The sequence below is a fragment of the Lactuca serriola genome, chromosome 8 (genome assembly GCF_051521515.1).
Source record: "Lactuca serriola cultivar US96UC23 chromosome 8, Lser_US96UC23_V15, whole genome shotgun sequence".
Lineage (NCBI taxonomy): Eukaryota > Viridiplantae > Streptophyta > Magnoliopsida > Asterales > Asteraceae > Lactuca > Lactuca serriola.
In genome coordinates this window covers 221,882,323-221,908,976 of record NC_136415.1, presented here as the reverse complement: position 1 = coordinate 221,908,976, position 26,654 = coordinate 221,882,323, and the positions used below count along the sequence as shown (strand labels likewise).

Sequence of the window (26,654 nt, the reverse complement as noted above, 5' to 3'; positions counted from 1 at the left end):
CAAATTCTTACATACAAATTAAGACACTAAAATACTTATGATCTCACCAGCTTCAAAGTTGATACTCGCTTTCAAAATTACTTGTATCCTCAGGTCATCATAGACAGGTACCGATGCAAGGATTAGGGAAGATGGAGCTCGTTGAAGACTCATCTTTCATTTTGATTTATGCTTTAGTGTTAATCAAAATTTGACAGAACATACTTGTATAATAATTATATTATTAATGCAATGGATGATGTTATCGCTTGTGTACTACTTTACATTGTTGTGATACTGTACATGACGTCCTCCGCCCCAGAACGTTTCCGCCGTTCTCGGTTTTGGGGTGTGACAGATGCGAACAGTGACCAACACAATTAATGGAGGTATACGAAATATGCGAAACCTAAATACTTCTCTCATGAAGTTCTTTAAAATGTTGTATACTCACACACACACTAGCCATCTAGCCGCGCCAAGGGCTAGGTGTGATTTTTTTTTCATAAATTAGTTCAAATAGGGGATTAGTTTTTTTGCGCAAATAGTTTACTACATATAAGCAATTATCAATAAGAGTCTTGCTAGCAGAAATGAAATCAGAAAGAATTAAAAATGAAAAGTTGAGATTCTTTACAAATGCGTATAAACACATGATTGGCTGATCATTATTGATCGTGCAACACTTCTTTATACATGATATTTGATGTATAGACTTCATTGTCATTGAATTGTTCACCAGGCTTCACCAATACTTTTGTAGTAGCACGTTATATCCCTCTGGATAATGCCACATAAAGTTTGCCCTGCAAGAAAACCGATTCTAGAAGATAAATTTCTACATTTGGAATAGTTTGTCCCTGAGCTTTATTAGTTGTTATTGCAAAACATAATCGAATTGGAAATCATTTTCTCTTCAACTTGAACGGGAACATGTCATCTTTGGACAGACTTAGAGAAATCCTTGGAAAAAAATATCATCTTCCGAACATGTTGACCAATAGCTATTTCGGCATCAATGACATTGTGCTAAAAACATTTACATATCAATCGAGTATCGTTACATAATCCATTTGATGGTTCGAGATTCTATGAGAGTATTATCAGGCATCCAACTTTTAGTCTTAAGTAATGAGGGGGAAAACCACTAACACTGAGCGTGTTCAAGAATTCCACGGGATAGAAGTTATTTATATCGTCCATAGCTTCATCAAAACTATAGTAAATTATCTCTTCTCCATGGAATCGACTGATCAAATAAACATTAATCTCATTGACATTGTCATTTCTTGCGAGTTGTATTGCATGCGAAATAATATAATCAGGTTCAGATCTATTAATTTCAAAGGATGAAAAAATTACATCAATCAAATCATGCAATGACTTTTCTTTTTCAGTGAAGGGAATCACCATATCATCAGGGATGCGAATAAAGTTTCCGTGCACCGTTTCTTCAACTCCAACCCACACGTAATAGAAAGTCTGAGAACCATGGATCGGTTAGTGCTCTCATATTAACAGTTAACCGCAACTTGATAATCGAATACCAAAGAGGCAACATTCGTATGCTAGAATCCACAGTCTGTACTCGCGTTCCACGTCTAATGACCAACAACACTTGTCTGAAATCAACTCCCAAAACCATTATCTTTCCATAAAATGGTAGCATCACACCAGTGATATCTTTCATTGTACGATCAATCGCCTCTGGTGCATGTCATATAGCCATAAACGCATCGTCCCAAATGATTACTTTTGCAGTCCGAAGTAGTTGAGCAGTACCACTTTGTCTTGAAATCTGGCAAACCAAGTTATTTTCAAGATTGGTAGAAATTTTAAAGTGCGATTGAGCTGTTCTCCCCATGGTATATTATTAGCCGCAACACACGAAGAAGCGGTCGTGAGTGCAATATGACCACATGAATGAATATTAGCAAGTAAAGCTTTGCACAAAAATTGTCCTCAGGAAGTTTCACAAATCAAACATCTATTTATTTTGCAAGATTTAATAAATATGGATATTAGCATACTAGTAGTTGGATCTTGAATGTAATATTAGTTTTTTTAGATTATTTATCATAACATACTTACATAGAGTAAAAAAAATGGGAATCTAGAGGAACACATAACTAAGGTGTTGTTTCCTTTTTACTTAGTGGACTTAACAAGGACAGAAGGGTAAAATACTCATACTTACTGAATAGATTTGAAAATAGCCAAGGATGTTATTTATAATATTTACTACTAATTATTAAACAAGAAAGGGTAAAAAAAATGAAAAGGCATACTTGCACAACTTTTGTTGAGGTGCATAAATGAAGCATTTTCTAGAAAGTGTATTCAATATCCATTTGTTGCCACTATAATAAAGAAGTTGATAATGAAAGTTCTAAATTAATTGTCTAAAACAAATTATTGTTATTTATGAGAGTTTTTAGGCAGAACAAGATGGATTTTTATTGTAAAATATATTCTATAATAAAATGATGGCAATGGCACTCATGGTAAATACTTGGAATAAGAAAGGGTAATTTAGGAAAGTCACTTTATGAAGTTAAATGGTATATAACAGACAACCCTTTTGGATTTTATCCGGAAAATTCATTGATAGCCAAGTTGTTAGCTGCTATTGATAAATATGATTTGGGGAGACTTAGAAGGATGTGTAAATCCCATCTTTGTAAGGGTATATCTGTCAATTTTGTTGGTAGACCTCTAGCACTTGCAGATCATTATCATGCCAAAGAATTGAAAGTTGTTTGCTTAAGATTTGCTGCTGAAAACCTTGCAAGTATACTCTCATTATACAAAAGCGTTTTTATGTGCTTCTTCTTCCCTTATTTACAGTATTTCTATTACCAACTTCAAGTGATTCTATTTTTATTATAGGATAGCATCCCACCTTCATTTCTTTCTACTCCAACATTTCACTTTTAACGTTTTTCCTTATTATATCTTTGTACTTCTAAAAGCCAAACACAAGCTATTGTGACTTCATTTAGTGAGCACAAGCACATGAAAACACAATTTCAATAACTATAACAATACCAATAATACTTACAATAACAGTTATAGTTATGATAACAGCAACAGTTACACAATACCAAGGAAAGTTATATTCATTCTTAGTTATGAATGATATAAATGTAAAACTGAAGCTTGCGCGTCTTTTGGTTATTATCTCAACTTTTACTCCTGCTACCTTATCAGCATCTGTTATGTTGGTTTTGATTTTGAAAAAATAAATGACTTTATAAGAAGGAACAAAGAAATAACAATGGTATCTGATAAGCCTACATTTCGTGATGTAGTTGAAGTTATGCTTACAACACCAAACGAAGATGAAATAGAGGAGGAGGGATATTTCTAGGATTCCTGCTTTCCAAGCAAGAGATGCTTTTTTGAAAGCCCTAACGTTGGCAAAAATCAGTGTAATTAATAATTTGACAAGATGATGTTGCCAATGTTGAGGCTATCCATATTTTGAATCAAAAACTTTGATTTGGTGTTTTTGGAGTTTGTTTAGGATTACGTTTCTTTTTGCCTAAGTTATCTTTATTCAAATTTTCTAGTTTATCTAGTTTTCTTAGTTTATCATATTTTCAATCTATATATATAGGCCTTTGTAATCTCACGTTAAAAATTGAATGAAAAGGAATGTTTAGTATCAATTTATTATGGCATCAGAGCAGAGATCTCTGATAAACTGAAGATTCGCATAATATGACGGAAGGAGAAACCTCTGCGTTGTCATCATCGACTGACAAACCCATAAACATATCATCCCCATACTTTCTCTCATCGGCTGATCATCCAGGCTTAAACTTCGTTGGTGATAATCTATTAAGCGATGGGAACTAAAACGATTGGGTGAATGAGATGACGAATGTTCTTCACACCAAAAACAAGTCCGTGTTTGTTGATGGCTCACTTGTCAAACCAGAAGATAAATCAAAAGATGTCATGAATTGGACAAGGTGTAATGCTATGGTTCGAGGGTGGCTTGTTAGTTCCATGGAAAAAGAAATCAAGAACAATGTGAAATTTGGTATTACTGCTCAAGAGATATGGGAAGATTTGAAAGAAAGATATGGGAAGGAGAATGCTCTAAGAGCATACGAACTCAAAGGTGTCCGCTTATTACACAAAACTCAGAGGAATATGGGATGAGATACGATCGATCAATCCAACACCAACTTGTTTAGGTCAAGGATGTTCTTGCGATATCACAAAAGAAATTAATGCGATGCGTGAAAAGGAAAGGCTATACGATTTCTTGATGGGAATAAGTGAGGAATATAGTGTGCTAAGAACTCAAATACTAAGCACTGATCCTCTACCCACCTTAGGAGTTACATTCCACCTTATCAGTCAAGATGAACAGCAAAAGCAAATTGGAAGCTCACGTGTAATTACTAATGACTCTGCTGCGTTTCAAACATCAAAGAATTACTCCAAGAATTAGAATAAAGGAAACACAAATCAAATAGCAAATAAGAAAAGCAATGATGATCGTTGGTGTACCCATTGTCAAAAGGCGGGACACAACATGGAAGGATGCTTAGAATTGATTGGATATCCGGAATGGTGGACACCAAGAACACCAATCACAAAGACTTCTGCTGGAAAAACAAAGGCGCAGCCACGTAACCACTACTACTGAAGATCCACAAATTCAAGGCCTTGGTCTTACAAAAGGTGAATATGAGAAGCTGATAAAGATGATTCGTGACACCAAAACTGATGGGTTTTGAGCATTCTAACACTTCCTAAGTGTACATGCAACCCTAATAAACCTTGGATCTATGTTTGTCTAAGATTCATGCAAAATTGATTTCCAAGGTTCATGATCCTATCTAGCATACATGGGGAACATTTTAACTTAAATAATAGATAGAATAACATACCTTGTTGTTGATTTTGATTCCTTGAAACCTTGTGAGCCTAGCACCCCAAGTGTGATGCCTCAAATGCTTCACACAACACCAAATGCTATGGAGTAAACTTGGAGAGAAAGTATAACACTCAAAATCGGCTCTAGCCCTCAAGTATGCATGTGTAGCCGATTCTGGGAGATGTCACATGGTTTATATAGTGTGTTGCATTAGGTAAACCCTAATGTAACATGACTCTTCATTTCCATGATTCATGGATTAACTCCATGGAGCATCCTATGGGTGGAACCCAACTTGATAATCCTTGGAGCCTCTTAGCCCACTATATAAGTTATGGATGATTTACATAATCTTTTGATCACTTAATTAATTTTAAATTAATTCTTGATCAAACTAATTAAATAATATTATTAATATATTAGAACTTATAATATGTTAATAAACCATAAGTGTTATGTCTCTCATTTAGTTTATCCAATGCATGGTGCCATGCAACCTAAATGGACCATGCCGGGTCGGGTCAAGTACATACCAGAAATAGTTATGGACTTAGACACCTTATCCAACAGTCTCCCACTTGGATAAGTCTAATAACTATATCTGCAAGTATGACTTCAGGAACCGATCGACAATCGTAGCTCTTTCAAGGTCTCTCGGAACTGAGAAGATGATGATACGCCATTTAAGATAAGTGATCATATAATCCTCTGTTCTAGATATCAGCCGAACAAATACATGGAACAATGTCTTTCTTATTGTCCAGCAGTTTGTTTCCCGATTTCCGATTTGTTTGACAAAGAACTTAATTGAACACATCAACTTAGTTCTGACCGGGCCCGGTACATAGGTCAAAACAAAATCATCGAGGGGCCCATATATCAGCTTATAATCTAAGAAGGAACAGATAAACTTCGACTCATATGTTTGCTCAACTACTTGTTGAATGATACACAAAAGCACATTTTATAACATCGAGTTACCAATGTGTTTTCGTACAATCAATGCATAACCAACTCATAGGCAACAAATCATATCTCTAGGTTTGAAGGCTTATATGATATTACCGTCTCACGATCACTCGAGATAAATTCCATGAAGTGATACCGATGAGCGTGGGTTGATTCCAATACTCAGAACTTATGAGTACTCATGAAGTGTTGTCCTAAAACTTGACACCTACAACCAACTTCATGACAGTCTTAGTTCATATCTACTTCCAACATATGACCGACTGTGGAAAATTTGAATAATATGTAAAACAAAACATAATATTCTGGAAGTCAAAACATGCAAAAGAAATTCTAGTAAACGATTGACAATATCAGGCGATTTACGTATATTTTAATGAAAATCCTTTTTGTATGTGAAAGTATTATCCTTCCATAATAGTTACGTAGTGTAAAATAATCATGCTTTTAAATAATTATGTTTGTATTGTATCCCGAACTAGCAAAATAGTGTAGATGACTCATAAACTATACCTATTATAGTTTATAATGTATATTCCATTTAACCGAAAACCTTTCTATTTTTAGCAAGGTTGTAAAAAACGCTCGACGTTAGCTAGTCGGTGGACAGGGCTTAAGGGATTAATCGGCTAGGCGGGGATAAATCGGGGGATCAATCGGGGACCATTAATTGCTAACTCGTTAAATTTTCAAAAATTAAATACGACTAATATTATAAAAAAAAGTTCGTAAATACTACTAATATCTTAATAAAATAGGTTAGTATGATTAATAAAACATTAATCATTCCTCAAATGGTTTCTATTGAGATAGAATTTCTTCAAAGTATTAAAATTTCATCATTTTATACTATTTAAGTAATTTTATATGCAGGGATTAATCGCTAGACGCCCTTTAATCGGTCGGGCAGCGCCTAGGGATTAATCTGAGATTAACCGGGACCTAATTGGGATTTTTACAACACTGATTTTTAGTAAATTTTGCTGGTAAAAACTCATAATTTTGGTAGTAATGTCATTTCGTATACTTAGCATTTATATATATATATATATATATAAGAAAACATTTGTAACGATTTGTATAATAACAAAAATTCTCTTGTGTTTAACTTGTATTCCCCCCCCCCCCCCCCCCCTTCCCCTTAAAACATGAAAATCTCAAAAAAAATATAGGGGTATGAGCTTACCTCGAGTGTATTCTTGACTAGATAACGAGGTGAAGGTGATGATCTTCAAGTTAGAACACTTGAAGTTAGTTGTATCCTATGAGTTTTTAACACATATTATTGTATATAAATTAGTTGAACTACATGAAAGTGTTATAAAACACTAGATTAAACAAGGGTACTTACAATAATTCCTAAGAATCAAATAAAGAACTAGTTCTCCTGGGAAAGTTTGAAGGTGTTTCTTGGGAAACTGTATGAAGATTTGAAGACGTTGAACTCGTTCTTGAGAGCAAATTGGGAGAGTTTGTAGAGTAAATAAAGAAATGATGGTAATTTCGGCCTAATATATATAAATGGTATGAAAGTGATGTGATGTTTGCATTGGTATGTGCAATATATCACTTTGGGAAAAGGACCACCGCCTTAAAGTTGTGATTTCGGCCTAGCACCACCGAAATCTCCATGATTTTGGTCCATGTAAAACCAAGAACACCAAGGTCTTCAATTTAGATGGATTTCGTTCTAGCATGTGACTTCGGTCTAGGAGATTTCGGTCTAAGAGGTTTCGGTCTAGGAGATTTCGGTTCTTCTCAACCGAAATCTCAATATTCTTGGGTCCCAAAACCGAGAATCCCCAAATGCAAGGTGTAAAAATGTTTCGTCTTAACCATTTGACTTTTTTTGACATAATTGACTTTTGTTGACCCAAAATAGCCGGTTGTCGGAACAAACAATGCGGGATTGTGTATACAAGTTTGCTAAAGCTGTGAATATCCTCTATCGCGGTCACTATTTACACAAGTCTTGGATTAACGACACCCAACAACTATATACTACACATGAAAACAAGCATGGCTTCCCTGGAATGCTTGGTAGTATTGACTGTATGCACTTGGGGTGATCAATGTGCCCTAATGTGCCATGTGTGGCACAATCAGTTTATGTGAGGTGTCAAAAGTAGCCGACATTAATTTTAGAAGAAGTGGTGTCGAATGACCTTTGGTTTTGAGATGCATTTTTTGGTCCATCAGGTGGCAACAACGACATCAATGTTCCACAAAAATCGTCTATATTCAATGACATCTACCTTGGGAAATCGTATGATGTACTGTTTCAAGCAAATTGGACGTCATACAAGCATGTGTGTTACTTTACTGACGAAATATATCCCAAGTTAGTAGTATTTGTGAAATCATTCACATGTTTAAATGATGGAAAATGGTTAAAGTTTAAGGTGACACAAGAATCTACTAGGAAGGATATTGAGCATGCATTTGGTGTCATAAAGAGACATTGACAGATATTCGCAATATCGACACGATCTATGGAGCACAGACGAATAAGTACCCTAATATACACATGTATCATATTACATAGTATGATTTTAAAAGATGAGGGGAAATCGATTTGCCGCTACATTGAGAATGAAACTTTACCAAATAACGAAGGAGTTGGTATTGTTTCGAAGGAGTACATGGCGAACACATGGGAAGTATATGTCTGGGTTTTACACGATAACCTTCCCACTGATTTGGTGGAACACATATTCAATGTGCGAACGAATCATGTTGTCGATGATTTTATTGAAGACGACTTATTCAACTATATAAATGACGAATCATAAATGTTTGAAGGAGATTCAGACGAGGATTTTGATGACGTGTCGAGCAACGACTATTAGACGTCACATATTATTCAACTATGTTTCGATTATGTTTTTTTTTTTTTTTTTTAAATTTAGTATGTATTTTATTTAATTAATGAAGTACTTTCCTTTTATTATTTTTAATTTATTACATTTTATTCAATTAAGAAAAAAAATGTGGTATGACACCCACCAGTTTTATGGGGCCGAGAAAAAATGACATGATGATGCAAGAGTATTGTATGTGTGATATGACACGTACAAGCTTTACACCGATTAGGATCGAGGAAACCTCATTACTTGTTATTTAGTATATTCATCCTCAAATTAGTTAATTTTGATTTTTTTTTACTATCAAATACATCTTATCAACTACATAACCTCATCTAACTATTAAAAATATAAATTCAACATCAAACTCACGGAGAAAAATATATTGTAGAACAAGTTTGAAGCTAAAACATATAAAAGCTTCACAAAACGAATTTGAATGTTCATTAAATTTGAAGTTTGAAATCGGGATTCTCTAATTGGGGACGTTTGATACATTTTCGAAGACTTAAAATACTGTAAAATAGAAAAATAATAAATTGAAATTATAAAAAATAATTTCTCAATTCAAGGAGTTTGATGAATTTAACTTAAGTAATAGTTTTGACAAAGGATTAATAACAACAATGATCCTAAATGTACAAACTACAATAAGTTTGTTATTTTTTAATGACTATTCGATATTAAAATAATATTAATATGGGATTTAGAAAAGAATAAAATGTTTACTTTTTTTTTTTCATAACATTTACTTTTTTTATATTAGTACAACATATTAATTTTCTTTTGTGGATATATATTGTTCAAGATAGATGTTTTTTTTTTTATATTAGTACAACATATTAATTTTCTTACTTATAACGTGATTAATACCCCAAAAAATTTATGACCGGTTATTACGTTTATTGAACATTTATTATCTTTTTAATGTTGAATCATTTCCAAAACAAAAAATAATCAAATATGTATATAAGTAGGTCTGACAATGGAGCGGGTTTTGACTCTGATCCGATCCAAACCCTTAACAATTATATGGGTTTGGAGCATAGTTTTTGATCCGTTTACCCGTTAACGATCCGTACCCGCTAACCCTTTTATTAAAAGGGTCGGGTATGGATCATCATCGATCCGCTCCGTTTATAACCCGCCCCATATAAATTTTAGAAATATAAATTTATATTTTATATTGCCTAAATTTATATTTACATTAAATTCCAATCAGAAGTCCAAAGAGAAAAGGCCAAAGACTAAATTGTTTTTACATAAGACTCGATGACTCACCTTCTAGACTTCTAGTCTTCTCCTAAGAGTCATGATTCCATTTCATTTATATTTCATCATGTAATCACCGATTTCATTTATAAATCAATAAGGTCATTTATCAACCATAATAAAGTTTGTAATTGCTATTCTCTATCAATGCAGTCAACGATCAAAAATCAATTGGAAGTAACTAAAATAATGATTTTAATTCTAATAGAAAGTCCTCGAGTACATAATGTGTTTTCTAAATCAAAACTTAGTTTTATTTAATAAATGTGATTTTATGATTAAAGTAAAATGTGTTTGATTATTCAAAAAACTTACGGGTTGCGGGACGGGTTTGGATATCTGTTGATTCGGTGGATAAGGGTATGGTTTTGATAATCGAAAACCCTGCGGGTTACAGAGCGGGTTTGGATCGGATTTTGAAATTTGTTAAAAGGGTTTGGATCAAGGTCGATTCGCTCCAAACTCGCCCCATTGCCAGGTCTATATATAAATAAGACATAGTTTCTTATTGTTAACCCATTACCAAATTATATTTTTCACATTTGGCTAAAGACCGACCATTTAAAAAAAGTCTACGAATACATAAATATATAGATTGCATTGTATATTTTCAAAGTTTAGGGGCTCAAACAAAACTTCAGATTTTTACATTCCACGGCAATTGAGGTTTTATAGGTTTTCGTGGAGGGAAGCAGCGACTGCTCTGTGCCTCTGTTGCCGCGATTAAAATGTTAGGAAGAAGGAGAACATCAAACTAAAATTGCCCAGAAACGGATTAAGTTTCAAGAAGTGATGGAGAAGGTGGAAGAAGATGCAATTAGTGCGTTGCCTGATTGCTTGCTTCAGGAAATCCTTTCTCGTTTACCCTCCACAAAAGACGCCATTAAAACAGGTACACTCTCCAAGCGATGGAAGCATCTTTGGACCTCCATACCTACTCTCATTCTTTCACATTCAAATTATCCCATAGCGTCCTATTGCGCTTTATCGGTGGACAAAACCCTAGCTCAATGTCGCCAATTGAAGCTCAAGAAATTTGAAGTACATACTTTTTTTGAAATTCGATTTGAATCTCTTTACAAGAATTGGATCCGATATGCTATAAGTTGTAACGTTGAAGAGCTTAACTTGGAGTTTCAGAGATGGGATTGGCAACCTGAGTTTCTGTTAGATCATTCTGTTTTCTTCATCAATTCATGTTTTACTGATCTGACATTATCATACTGTATATTGAATCCAATTGGGGCGATTAGTTGGAAAAATCTTAGGACTTTGCGTATAATTTGTGGGAGTTTAGATGAAGATTTGATTGAAAATCTTAGGACGTTGGTATTGCATAATTGTTATGGTTGTAAGCGGCTTGATATTACTTCAAAGAGTGTTAAAAATTTGGTGTTATCTGGATTTAAATTCGATATCATTGAAATGAATGCTCCTAATATTTTATCACTAACAATCGAAGGTGAACTTTTGTTGTCGAGGTTTTTATTGGTAAATGTGACTTCTTTAGTGAAAGCGAACTTAAATAGGAGATGTAGAAATAGCATGAATGTCTTTACAATGCCTGAAGCAGCTGAACAAGAGATGTTTAAGGAATTTATACTAAATCTTGGCCATGTCAAGGAGCTTGAAATTGGGTTTGATTGTTCAAAGGTGAAATTTCTTTTAATATCTTGTGATAAGCTAACTTGTTTTAAGTATCGGGTATCAATGGTCCTAAATCCTAATATTTTATCACTTTTGTTGGTAGGTTATTTCTTGTTTGCAAGCTAAAGGATTTGTTGTTCCATCAAATGTGAAGCTGACTAGAATAGAGTGACGGAAATTAGTTTATTGAAGATGCTTTAAATTAATTATTTTCGTTTTTTTTTTTAAGTTGACTTGGTTCCATTTGCTTGTGGATCATGTTTTATGTGAAAATAGTAATTGACAGTTTCAGGCATTTGGTTATAATGAATTATTCTTATTATAATTAGTTGTTACTCCAAAGTGTCTGTATTGTAGTTTTAAAGTCGACTCCAGAACCCATCCTTGCTCCTTAGTGACGACTCTTGATCTTGAAATCTTATCTCTAAATTGCCTAAAATTTTGAAATTTAACATTTATGAACCAGATGTGTGTGGTAAGATATGGATTAGGTGGGAACCTGTCTGACGAAATGCATGAGAGAAATGAGAGATGATAAACAACCAAATCAAACTTCTTTAATATATTTATCACTAATATTTCAGAAAGAAAATGTGTAGTTTTCAAAGAATATTTCAATTTTCACCTGCAATACAGGGGTGTTTCTTGAGTTTTGAAGATATAAAACTGAAGTCTGATTGGTTTTGTTGTTGAAATATTGAATCACTATCTGGTGGCAGTGACACAGAGACAAAAGGAGCGGCTGTGTGTGAGGGAGAGGAGCGGGAGTTATGGAGAAGAAGGGATGGAATTTTTATTTATTTTCTTTCTCCTAATAAAGAAAATCAAAAATATATTAAAAATGGCAAATAAATCTTTTTAGGTAGGTGAAGAGTTAACTGCGATAGATATTGAAAACCACACAGACTTTCTATAAGTATGAGGTTTTTTAAAGTTAGGGACTATAATTTTGGGAAACCACATGGACCATTTATAAAGTTTTGTCTTTTTATATCTTTATAGTACATTAATGTACATCATATTGCTGAAGTACACACTTATATGTAAAGAAATCAATAATGGTAAAAAAAAACTTTATATTCATTATGTCGAAGGTAGCTTAAATACATAAGAGTTTGAATATGAGTAAAACTACGAAAGAAGATAAACTAATAGATGTGAATAATTATCTAACAAGAATCCTTATGAGGTCCTTTGTACGTTCATTAAAAACATGATTATTGGCAATGTGTCTAGCTGCCTGATTATCACAAAAAGAGGCGTGGATCCATCTTGATTAACTTCTAGATCTATTAATAGCCACCTTAGCCAAAGGATTTCGCTGGTTGAACTTGTCATTGCCCTGTACTCTACTTAAGTGGATGAGTGTAAACTATAGACTGTTTTTTAGTTTCCCAAGAAATCGGAGCACCACCAAGAAGAAGCAAGTACCCTGTTCGTGATGTTACGATGAAAGAGCATCCAATCTGGTCAACATCACAATATGCAATGAGCTTCATTCCTCTTGCTTTTGGAAAGAAGACACATTTCCATGTTGTTCTCTTCAGGTACCTGAGAACTCAAGTGGTTGCATCCATGTGTCGATGTCGTGGATCTAACACAAATTGACTCAATATTCACCGTATATGCTATGTCTGGTCACGGAGCCTGCAAGTAACGCAACCTACCAACCAGACGTCGATATCAGTTGGGGTCAACACAAGGACTATCTATAGTTTGATCCAGTTTCAGATTTTGTTCCATCGAAAAGATGCTTGGTCTACACCCTTCCATGCCACTATCTTCCAGAATATCCCATGTATATTTATATTGACTTAAGACAAGAACGTCTTCGGTTCTCGCCACTTCAATTCCCAAAAAAAAATACTTCAGTATACCAAGATCTTTTATGTTAAACGCCTTATTCACGTAATCTTTCGTTTCCTGTATTTTCGAAGCATCATTACCAACAAGTATGAGATCATCTACATAGATAAGAGTTGCCACATAACTTCCTTGACATTTGTATATAAACAATGAATGTTCTGTACGAGATTGCTTGTAATCAATCTTTAACAAAACCATGATGAACTTGTGATACCAATTGTGCGACTCTTGTCTTATCCCATACAAGGATTTTGAACCCTCGTTTTTTCTTCTTTAGCAAAGCCGCAAGGGATCTTCATGTAGAGTTCCTTATCCAAATCGTCATGAAGAAATGCATTATTGACATCAAGCTGATGCATGATCCAATCTTTCTTTACCACTATTACAAGCAAGCTTCTAACAGTAACAAGTTTTGCAACGGGTGCAAAAGCGTCATGAAAGTCTACACCTTCTAGCCGAGTGAAACCCTTAGTAATGAGTAGTACTTTGTATCTCTCTATTTTTCCATTGGTTTTGTATTTGATTTTATAGATCCATTTGAATTTGTAGCTCTTTTCCCACTTGGCAGTTCTCCAAGTGTACATGTACCATTTTCTTTTAGGGCCTTCACTTCCTTTTGCATAACTTCCTTCCATTTAGCAACCTGCATTGTTTGTTTAAAACTTTTCGGCTCATTGTTTGATCTAATGGCAACGAAAAACACTTTATGCGAATCGGTAAATTTTTCATAGGAAACAAAATTAGAGATGGGATGTACTGTCGAGGAAACCTGACTTGATGAGGGTGGTGCGTGGTTAACCGAAGGGGGCAATTTGACGACAAAATCATCCAGATGTCTAGGACAAGACTTACTTCTTTCTCTCTTTGGTTATCAACAAGTTGATTGTTATCAACAAGCTGATCGTTATCTATAGTACTTACTCGTATATCTTCCACCGGTTGCTAAGGATCGCTTTCGACTATAAAAGTCTCATGCTGTTTTCTTGGGGTATTATGATCCAATGTATTTTGGTCAACATCTTCTAGTGCATTATCGATCACCCTTACCGTCAGATTCTCATCGCTCTCTTGGAGCCTTTCACTCAACAATTCATTGTCTTCCGCTTGATTATCATGAGGTATGGGATTCATAAAGTGAAAACCGTTCTCAACAAACTTCACATCTCTGGAGATGATAATATTTTTGTCTCTTATATTAAACGCTTTATACCCCTTCATGCCATGTGGATACCCATTAAAAACACCCGGTCTCCCCCTCACTTCGAACTTGTCACCTCTTGTTTCAATGTTTCTGGCATATACTAAACATCCAAGGACTTTCATGTGACTATTCTGGTTTTCATCCAAAAAGGACCTCATAAGGAGTTTTATGTCTTATAACCTTTAATGGCAACCAATTTATTATGTAGGTTGCAGTGAGCACACAAACCCCCTCTGTGAACTTGACAGGAAGGTTAACTTCAAACTTCAATGCTTGCGTAATTTCAAGTATGTATCTATGTTTTCTTTCGACAACCCTGTTTTGTTGAGGGGTGTGTGGACAAGTTGTTTCTAAGACAATCCCTTCCTTTGCATAAAATATCTCATCGAGCCTAATATAAATTTCCCACCATTTTCGGTTCTAATTCGCTTAATCTACTTCTTAATTTGAGTTTTACAAGTTCATGGAAATTTACCGGGTAATAATATACATCGTTTTTGTGTTTGAGCAAATAGACCTAAACAGTTCTACCGTAATCGTCAACAACCGTTTGGAAATAATTAGCGCCCGAGAGAGTGGGTGTACGATACTTACACCAAACATCAATATATAATAACTCAAAATAATCAACCATTTTTATTGAATTATGCGAAAAAGGTAGCCTAGTGTGCTTAGCTTTAACACAAGAATCACAAACTTCTAGAGTTGCTCATCCAAAGTTTCTTGAAGCGTTTCTTACTCCCAATAAACCTTAAAAATCACAACTTTATGGACATGCATGTCCAATGCATGTCCCTTACATTTTAGGTCAAAATCATGGAAATAAAGGCTTAAACTTGAGCATGGGACCAAAAACTACCTAGATCCTAAGATCTAAAACATATAACACTATAATGATAACATGGATCCATAAAGTTGCCAACTTTATGAGATTCAACCATCCAAATTCTCACACCAAGAAGATATGGGGGAAATAACTAGATCTATACATATAAAGCATAATGATTAGATTTTGACGACACACACGGGTCCAAAAACATGCTCAAGATAGATGAAGAGAGTTGCTTACTGGAACTAAGATCAAGATAGCCTTCTTCTTCTTAATCTTCAAAACACCACCAAAACACACACAAGATCAAGGGTAAGCAAAGGAAGCTAGGGTTTTCTCTTGGAGGCTGAGGGATAGTGAATGAGGCTGAGGGTGGCCAACCCTAGCGATCATATTCCCTTAAATAGGTGCTCAAACCCGAATTAGGGTTTGTCATTAAACAACGTCCACCCGGTGGCGATATAAGCCACACCATGACAACAACTTAAAGGCCATGAAAATTCTTGCCTTAGCTACGTTATGGGACTCCCATAACACGCCGCGGTCACCAGAGGTCTAACTTTCAATTTATTAAAATTACTTAAATAAATAACATACCCGAAACTTGGCGTTACAATTTATGTGTTGTGAGAATGGCGTTTAGATTTCTACAAGCAGTCATCAAAATCCCTAAATCAAAATCGAGTGGTAGTGTTTGAAGAATGGCGTCCATGAGAAAGAGAGAAAGAGAGAATACGAGAGTAAGAGAGAAAAAAAGGGAAATAGTGTGTGCGTGTGTAAGAGAGAGCGAGAGTCTTATATTTATATCTAATAAAAATTTAAATTCAATAGAAAAAAGATCTAAAAACTACTAAGAGGATAAATTAGTATTTTCAATTTGAAAAGGGAATAAAACCACAATAAACTAGCTAAAAATGACAATTTTTCCATATTTGTCAAGGTTTGGATCGGTTTTTTGAAAAAAAAAATACAAACCATAAGGACCATTTTGCAATTTTGTCTAAAACTATATATATATATATATATATATATATAGAGAGAGAGAGAGAGAGTTAGGTTCAAATGTTTTCACTATCTATTGTGTGCATGTATGATTGATTCTGGACCAATCATTTTAGTTATTTTAAGAAAGTAATTAATGCTTATTAAATGCTGAAGATGTAATTAATACCTATTATATCTTCAACATGTAATATGCATTAATTACTTTCTTAAAATAACTAAAATGATTGGTCCAGAATCAGTCATACATGCACACAATAGATAGTAAAAACAAAATAACCTAACCCTATATATATATATATATATATATATATATATATATATATATATATATATATATAGAGAGAGAGAGAGAGAGCTAGGTTCATGTATTCTAAATATTTATTGTGTGAATGTAAGAATCATTGTAGGCCAATCACTTCAAAAGGGTAATTATGTAATCTTATATTTAGTTAATATTTTTAATTTAATTATGTGATATTTATCCCAAAACAAAGCCCTTTTATATTAGGTAATTATTTATGACTTTGTTAATTATCATTAAGCCTATATATATTATCATCATTTATACATGCAGATTGTATTGTCCTACGTTTCAAAAGCCCTACATCATCCAATTCCAGCTGCCTACATGCTTTATTGCCTTTATCTCTTAAAGACGACGTTGGTTCTTAATCCCCTACGATTGCGATTGTAGAATAGATGATGAACAGAGTTGTTCCCTACCCCGACAACATTGGTTCATAATCACACCTTATGCCCACAAGTCTGGCCTAATCTTCATGACACACATAGTTATCGTATTCTTGTCATTTGACTCCTCACATCCTAAGGTGTTTTTGAGAATATGTATGTCTTCTTAACCTATTTTCTGCTCAACATTCTAGTTCCCCCCATTTAGTTTTGATTTGAAATTGAAATGGGTTTCCATAAATGTTGTTCTTTTTTTTTTTTCTTAATCGATCTCATCTGCAATCGTTAATAATATTTAATTCATTTGGGTAATTCTCATTATTGGAAATTGGTCAATGTTAAGGGTCGTTTCATTATGCCCTGCAAGTGTTTAATGCAATGCCAAGGAATACATTTCAACAAAATTTGGTGTTTTTGAGAATAGATATGTGTTCTTAACGTATTTTTTACTCAAATCTCTTACTGGAAATGGTGATACAAATGCAAATGAATGTTACATGTATTTTTTTGTTGTAGTTCCTATTTGGAAGTGCATCTTACCGGGGGGGGGGGGGGGGGTGTTTGCCAAATTTCATAGGAATTGGACTTGAATTTTATTCCAATCTATCTTTGATTGAAAGTGAGTTGGGATTGAATTCATAGAATCATATGAAAAGGTACTTTCATAATCTCATAATTTTTTTTAACATCATGTACTTAGTTTTTAACTACTAGTGTTTATATGTGAATTGAATGCCACTATGTTTCTTGGTATAGGATATACATAATGATTATGGATTAAACCCACTTGGTGCTCTTTCCAACCCCCTTATTGGCTCTTCCTCTAAAAAAATATTTCCATTATTTCATTATTCTTTAACTTCTTGTGGTTAGTTTTGAACTACCATCTAGTTTCAAAGCTACTTCTAATCCGGTTTAGATAGGTTTGACAAGTTTAACCAACTTCTCTTTTCTTTTTTCTAAATTTATCCATGTCTTTTTTTGGTTACAAGACGATACACCAGTGGATTACTACATCATCTCTTCAAATTGGAATGTAATGCTATTGGATTATTTTGCATCATAAGACTCTCGAGGTTCATCAAAATTTATGTTTATTCTATTTCTTTTTCTGTTTTTTTACGCGATCTATCCGTTTTATTGATCAATTCAACTCTAAAAAAATTAGGTTTCTCGATTCGGGTACCATCAAATCCTTTTTTCCTTCTCTGGGTGTGATTCATTTCATCAACAAGTGTTCCATTCTTTAAGAATATTCTGAAGCTAATGTATTCTTTCTTTAGAATAATCTGTAGAAAGTCTTATATTTTGGTAGAAAGTATTATATCTGACCATGTGGTATGCATTCTATTAGAATTACTAAAGTTTGTTTTATTATCCGTCATATAAAAGCATTCTAACAGAATGTTATTATTACATAATTTGATTTCATGGCGGTTATTCTCATATAATGTGTGAAGGGAGCATGGTGATCGGGGACATGAAGGTTGTATGATGGTGTGTGCATTGGAGATGAACAATGATCACCAAAGAAAGCATTACTCATCATTATATTTTGGCAAAATAATCTACCATAGAATGATAATACTATATGTAATATTATATTCTGGTAGAATAATCTAGAGACTATGTTTCTTTTTTTTATTAATGAGTGTTTCATTATCATAGAATATAATATAAAGTTTTTAGTTTTTTAATAATATGATAGAAAAAATTTTACTTGTATCCAAAAACTTGTTATTCTTCGAGAAGTAGACTCTTTATTAGTTTATGGCTTGCATTTTCATAGAATATCATTATAAAAGAATGTGATTATGATAGAATAAAATCAGGTATGATTAAAAATTATGTTAGAATTATTTAAATTAAATTATTAAAAAAAATCAGAATTCAAATTTAAGATTATCAAATATCCCTTAAAATCCAAAAATTTCCTTTTTTAAATTTGTGTTTCCTAATTTTAAGACAATGCAAATGTACAATATTGCCCTTCTATTAATTAAATGGTATTATTCTATTTTTCTTTAATTTAATAATATAAGTAAATTATTTTCTTAAAATAATTAAAATGGTTGGTCCATATTCATCCTTATATCTACACAATAAGTAGTTAGAATACAATAAACTAAGTATATATATAGTAAAACTACAAAAAATGGTATCAATTGTATGTATTTTTTAAGGAAAATTGTTTAAACCTTGAAAAAATTGGATACATGGTCCTTTAGTTAGTTTCATTGTATTCAAAAATTGAAATGACTTTTTTTTTATTTATTTATTTTATCTTTTATATATTTAATTTTTAGTTTTCTTTATTTACTTTTAATATATTATTATTATTAAATACAAGAATGACCAACATCACACACACACACATACACACACACACACTCTCTCTCTCTCTCTCCCTCTCTCTCTCTCTATCTATCTCTGTGTGTGTGTGTGTGAAAGAACACACTTCATCTTCTTATCTTCATTCTGTCACCACATGGATCATCACTTCCTTTCTAGAGTTTTAGGTGTGGGTTTCAAGAATAAGATCGAGAAATCTTCTAACCTTCCAAACCCATAAAATCAAGAATGGATCCTAACTCTCAGTCGATTATTACATAAGGTGTTCTTCTTATTTCTGTCAAAGAAAACATGTATGCAATGTTGGCATGTTGCATTATGCTATTCCTTCTTCAAACCAAATGAATAGTCCTTTACTCTCAGATCACCAACATTGCAATTTAATGATGATATTATATATTTCAAATTAGTATATTCTTTTATAAACACGATTTATTTGAAATCGCTATGGATTTGAACCACAATTAGCTTTTCTAGACACTATGTTTGTTTTTCATGCTATTTTTTGAAGAGTTTAATTCTAGTACTAGCAAGATTCTTGTAAAGGATCACACATTACAAGAACATAAAAACCTTAATTGACTTTCATCTAAGAATTTGGTTGAATCAATCTATTAAAATTACATAGTTCTATTCAAATAGAATATTTCCAATGCTTTAGCTCACCAAACAGACAAACATTATTTAATGAATGTCGATTGCTTAATACTGACAATGCTCCCCACCACCTTTTCTAAATAATTAGCTAATAACTCAACTATGATCTTATATTACACACCAATTAAATTGATTTAAACTGATTGGCCAATACTCCTTAAGAAACAACATCTTATTAACCTCTTAGTAAGTGTAATAAAAGACGAATTGCCCATTTCAAAATCTTTTTAGTACCACGAGTTGCATCATGAATTCATCAGCATCAAGAAAGAGACAAATTTTTTAAGAAAGGACAAGAAGGAACAGGTAAGGATGTGAAACATTCTTTTGGAGTGCTGAAGGCGAAGTGACATATAGTTGAACATGCAGCACAACCATTGGATTTAGAAACTCTACGATATATAATGTATGCATGTATCATAATGCATAACATGGTAGTAGAAGATAAATGACACAATATTGCACACTATATCCCAACGGAACCCAGACACGTTCAATTTCAACCAGGAACAACAAAGTATTTGCATCGAGTCTTTGACATTCATGACGCAAATAAACACAAACAACTTCAAAAGGACTTGGTGAATTATATTTTCTATGGTAACGATAACGATAACGAATAACATTTAGTTTTTTTAAAAAATGTTTTTTTAACGAATGGCGTTGTATTTTTTTTTTTGAATTTGGATGTTATGTATTAATTTCTATGTTATTTTTAATTTTTAAAAATTATTTTTATTCTATGTTATTTATAATTTTCAAACATTATGTTTTATTTATTATGTTATATTTAAAATATATTTGTTTTAATTAAAAAACAAAAAAGAAATTCGAAAAAAAAAAGAAATTATAAAGTGGAATAAAGTTGGTGTTATAAAAAGATGTAACATAGTGATCATTTTCCACTTAGTGTTATGACATCATTGGTGATGTGACATGTAAAGTGACACCAAAATAATGTTATAAATAGTTGTTCACATCGAATGGTTTAATACTCTTTAATGAAAGTAAAGGAAAAAATACGAGATTTTGAGGCTTGATCACTACCATACGACCGAACCACAACTTTAATCTCCTTGGGTGAACTCTGACTCAAACATCTAACATGTCATGGAAATAATGCCTTGAAAATCATTGAATTTTGGAACAAAACACATTATTGACGTGTCATGGATTAGGGATCCACCCTCCTTCCACTATAATTCTATCATATAGTCGGTGGCCAACGTCGCCTTTATATTGATTATCCAATGATGTGGTGCTCCCTCTCTTTGATGTGGTTCTATAAATTATAACATCTACCCTAATAAATAAAAATGATTTTGCCAAATGTTATTTTCTCATTCAATTTGCCACATGTCATTTTGTCATAATTTAAAGATATATTTATTTTCCACTTGTCATTTATTTCATTTTTCATATCTAATATATTATTAATTAGTTTCCATAAATTAAACCTACCATAATGATATTAATTTTAAATTTTAAATTTTAAATTTCAATTTCAATTTCAAATAAATTTACAGTTTAAACCTTTGTTTTTAACATTTTGTCATAATTTAAAGATATATTTCACATGTCATTTTGTCATAATTTAAAGATATATTTATTTTCCACTTGTCATTTATTTCATTTTTCATATCTAATATATTATTAATTAGTTTCCATAAATTAAACCTAGATATTAATTTTAAATTTTAAATTTTAAATTTCAATTTCAATTTCAAATAAATTTACAGTTTAAACCTTTGTTTTTAACATTTTGTTATAATTAACCTGTTTAGTATACGAGTCTGATAACTAAACAATAATTTTAATTTATTTATTTTTTGCATGTTTTTTTCTCATAATTTTCATTTATTTCAAATTTCGAATTCAAATAAACTTCTTATTTAATTGTTTCTATTTAACATTTTGTTTTAATCAACCCGTATAATATACGGGTTTCACAACTAGTTTACAATTAAAGGACTCATAGCCTAACGATGATGTTGTCATTCTTTTCTAAGGTCGAATGTTCAAATCAGACGTAAATGAATTTAAAAGTATTTTTAAAAATAAAAATAAAAAAATTTACAACCCAAACCCACGGGATCGTCGAATGCAAGATAAACCAATTATATGGAAACACAAAGTCGCAAAGCACGAATCTAGGGTCAATTTCAACACCTTATTTTACAAGTTAACTCTGCTTTTATTCCAACTTATGCTTTACTCCATTAGTGTTTTCAACTCTAAAAATACTTTAAAAAGAAGAACACTTCCTGATGTTGTTGTCCCCTCGCCACCTCAATCTACGCAATCATCTACTCCCATTTAGTTAAAAAACTCTCCATACCCCCACCTTCCTCCTTTTCATGCCCTAAAAATACTACTGTCTTGTCTCGTTTCTTTTTTTTCTTGATAAACAAAAAACGATCTTTGCTTTCGCCTACCGAAAGCCCACTTGGAATTTGAATTGTATATGTCTTTATTCCGGTATTTCCCCATCGATTGAAAACCATTGTCCGAAGGTCAAAGATATTTCCTGTTTTGAGCAATCAAGTCAACTCAAATTCAACTAATTTCTCCACACCAGGTTCATATTCTTGATTTCCTTTCGCAGAATTTCGATCTTTATTGTTTTCGAAACATGGGTTTCTGTTAATTTGCGATATTTCAAGGGTTTGATGTGTTGTCGATTAAAAAAATCGAAACTTTCGTCTACCCAAAGCCCTAGATGTCAATTTTCGGTAAGAATTTCAAGAAACATGCTAATGTTTACTCAGGGAGGATATACAATAGCGATAGAAAGTGGATAATCCCCTTTTTTGTAAGCTTGCTCGTATGGATTACTCTAATTTCAGCTGCCATTTTTGGGTTTTATTCATCATCATCATCCTCATCATCGTACAATCACGATTCATCCCATTTCGATATAGTTTCTTTTGCAAAATCAGATGATTCGAGTGGGTTTTTTGTCGACATGAACATAGAAAAACCTAGTGAATTCCCGAAAGAAAAAGCCCCTAGATTAGCTTACCTTATTTCAGGTACGAAGGGAGATAGTAAGAGAATGATGAGAACATTACAAGCTGTTTATCATCCAAGAAATCAATACATCTTGCATATGGATCTTGAAGCTCCACCTCGCGAAAGATTGGAGTTAACAATGGCTGTTAAAAACGATCCAACTTTTTCTGAAGTTGAGAATGTTAGAGTCATGGCTCAGTCTAATTTGGTGACATATAAGGGCCCCACAATGATAGCAACAACCCTTCAAGCTATTGCTATTTTGTTGAAGGAGAGTTTGAATTGGGATTGGTTTATAAATCTTAGTGCTTCTGATTATCCTCTTGTGACACAAGATGGTGAGTTTGAAATTTCCATATCATTAGTTGGTTTATTATCATTCAACTCATGACATTTATAACATTGATATTTGGATGCTATTTGTTTAGGCGTTTTACATTCAACGTTTTTCTTCGTAGAAATAATGATGCCATTGTGTGTGGAAAAATAGGAAAATGAAATGATACCCGTAAAATGAATAATGTAGGTAGTGAATAGTGATGCTTTTTACCTTTAGATACTTAGGTGTTGTTTATTTTTGACTTATTAGAGACTTAATGCAGAAAGAACGACTTAATAGAGAAAATCCTCATTTCCCTGACTTTTTGTGTGATGTTTTTTTCTTTATGTATTAAGACAAAAAGAAACACTCATATATAGCTTATAGTATTAAGTCTGTCTCCATTAAGTCCATTAAGTAAAAAGAAGCAACATTGTAAAAAATGATCTTAGGATGATTCTATCTTTATTCTTTCACGCACATCATTGTAAAAACAAGAAACGTAAAAAACAAATAATGGTATTCTTGTAGTTTGTCAATTTGGCTACATCTACATGTGTTGCTAGAATATTGTTATATTTTTTGTTAGGCTTAAATGGAAGAAATAACAACATACTTTCATTTGTTTATTTATTAGTTATTACATCATCCTACTTTCATTATGTATGTTGTTAATTGTTACATTTTAATTACATTCTTATAAATTGCTCATGTTTTAATCATGTAGATCTACTTCATGTTTTCTCTAATTTGTCAAGAACTCTCAACTTCATTGAACACACAAAGCTTACAGGATGGAAATTGTAAGAAACAACAATGTACTTTCATAGATTTGATTATTCTTATTATTATTATTATTTTTTAAATCTTGCAAAAATAATGATAGTTTTTGATACGTATTTTTTTGTAGGAATCAAAGGGCAAAGCCGATTATTGTGGACCCCGGTCTTTATTTGTCAAAGAAATCGGATCTTGCAATCACTTCACAAAGAAGATCTCTTCCTACATCTTTTAAATTGTTCACTGGTAAGATTTCTAATTCTGGATATAATAAGTTAAAAGGACAATTTACAAAAAATAAATCATTTTATTGATTGTGATTATGCTTTTTTGAAAATAGTTAAGTTGCTAAATAAATATAATGGTGAAAGTACTAATGCTTTTCTGCATTTTGCCTCAAGTTATAAAGCTCTCTGCATCTTCTAAAGAAAATGAGAATTGATGTATGTTTACTTTGACTTTTTGGGTCAAATTATACATTCAAAATTGACAATGATTTTTCAGTCTTTTCAATAAAATTTTGATAGTTATACTATATTTGAATGTTATGGTAAAATATATTAACGTTGGTGATAGGTTTGATTTCAATAGCCATATTAATTTCAAATTTGAAAAGTAGTTTTTTGTTTGACTTTGACCTAAAAGTCAACGTTTACATCTCTTTGTAAGGAAGGGAGTCGTAAAAGCTTTGTACTTCATTCATGGGTCAAAAATTTATACCAAATACAAAGTAATTTTCACTGCTATAACTGAATAAATTTGTAAATTTAGTCCCTGCAATCTTTTAATTTACAGAAAAGGTCTGTAAACTTTCTTCTTTTTTTCTAAAAAAATAGTCCATATGTTTAAGATTTTTGTATGTTGGCAGGTTTGACCCTGTGTAGAAAATAAATTACTAAAATTGTCCCCATAATTTCCAGAAAATGTTGTGTATTTTGTTTTACAAAAACGGTCCATATGTTTAGAAAAGTTACAAAAATTTTCCCCGTAATTCACAGAAGATATCATTGTGTAATTTTTATTTATTTAGAGAAACGGTCCGTATGTTAAAAAAATTACAAAAATAGTCCCTACCTAATAGAAAATTTACAGATTTAGTCCCTACACTTTCATATGTGGGCAAATTTCGTCCCCCATTAGCCCTAAAAACAAATAAAGGCAAATTCTAAATAAGTTAGGACTTAAATGCAAAAACCCTCATGATTCCTTTCACAAGTTTGTAAAAGAAACACTCATATATAGCTCACTAGATTAATTATGTGTCTCCATTAAAGTTATGTTTGGCATACTAGCTAGCTTTTCAGCTGATAGCTGAAAAACTTGTTAAATAAAAAGGTAGCTGATAAAAAATAACGTTTAGTAAAACTAACTGAAAGATATATAAAATGACATAAAAAAATATTTAAAAGAATATGTTTCTATAATTATTTAAGGGATATATTTGAAAAGATTTTAAAAAGCTCCTAAAAGGTTAGTCTAAGTAGCTTTTTAAAAAACTAGTTTATAAGCTACTTTTTGACTTGTCAAACATAACAACTTAAAAAAGCTTGAAAAATAAGCTATCTTAGCTGTGGCCCGCCAAACACAGCCCAAGTCCATTAAGTTAAAAAGAAACATTACCTTACAATTTTTTTTTCACAATATAATAGGCTCCGCATGGGTAATGCTAACACGATCATTTGTGGAATATTGCATTTGGGGATACGATAATTTTCCAAGAACAATTTTAATGTACTACACAAACTTTGTGTCTTCACCCGAAGGCTATTTCCACACAGTCATTTGCAACACGGAAGAGTTCACAAAAACCGCAATAAGTCACGACCTTCATTACATCGCGTGGGACACGCCTCCAAAGCAACACCCGCGTTACTTAACCATTAAAGACTTTGAAAAAATGGTGAATAGTAGCGCGCCATTTGCAAGAAAATTTCAAAAAGATGATGTGGTTCTTGACAAGATTGATCAAGAGCTTTTGGGTCGAACCCATCGGTTCGGTCGTGGTGCGTGGTGCGTGGGTGGCTCGGACCGTGGCTCGGACCCGTGTGCGGTTCGTGGTGATGATTCGGTTTTTAGCCCCGGAAAGGGTGCGGTGAGGTTGAATGAGTTGTTTGTGGAGCTTTTGTCGGATGATTTTGGAAGTAAAACGTGTCCTTCGTGAAGAGGGGTTGGGTTAGATTTTGGGAAAGTGTACATTGTTTTTTATAGATTGAAAGTTGATTTTTTTTTTTTTGGGTAAAAATTGCAAGTTGTAAAGTTTAAAGAAATCAATGCAAGTATTATTTCTTAATACGGGTTGAGGCCCTTTTTGTTTCTTA

The 26,654-nt window shown here is 32.7% G+C and overlaps 2 protein-coding genes across 4 annotated transcripts; both read left to right on the top strand.

Annotated features, from left to right (window-relative positions):
- Positions 1-10,619: 10,619 nt before the first annotated feature.
- LOC145068661 (F-box protein At5g03100-like) lies at positions 10,620-11,950 on the top strand. Of its 3 annotated transcripts, none has more exons than XM_079015664.1 (3): positions 10,620-10,870; positions 11,489-11,631; positions 11,729-11,950. In XM_079015664.1, exons 1-3 carry the CDS (start codon positions 10,771-10,773, stop codon positions 11,795-11,797), a joined length of 312 nt encoding a protein of 103 aa, XP_078871790.1. In that variant the 5' UTR covers positions 10,620-10,770; the 3' UTR covers positions 11,798-11,950. The 3 variants fall into 3 exon arrangements, with proteins under 3 accessions (XP_078871790.1, XP_078871792.1, XP_078871791.1); XM_079015666.1 differs by having other exon boundaries at positions 11,062-11,631; XM_079015665.1 differs by having other exon boundaries at positions 10,624-11,631.
- Positions 11,951-22,472: 10,522 nt separating this feature from the next.
- On the top strand, positions 22,473-26,628 carry LOC145066192 (Core-2/I-branching beta-1,6-N-acetylglucosaminyltransferase family protein). Its single transcript, XM_079013402.1, has 4 exons — positions 22,473-23,575; positions 24,284-24,359; positions 24,467-24,582; positions 25,986-26,628. The coding sequence occupies exons 1-4, from the start codon at positions 22,945-22,947 to the stop codon at positions 26,495-26,497; spliced, it is 1,335 nt and encodes a 444-aa protein (XP_078869528.1). The 5' UTR covers positions 22,473-22,944; the 3' UTR covers positions 26,498-26,628.
- Positions 26,629-26,654: the final 26 nt, after the last annotated feature.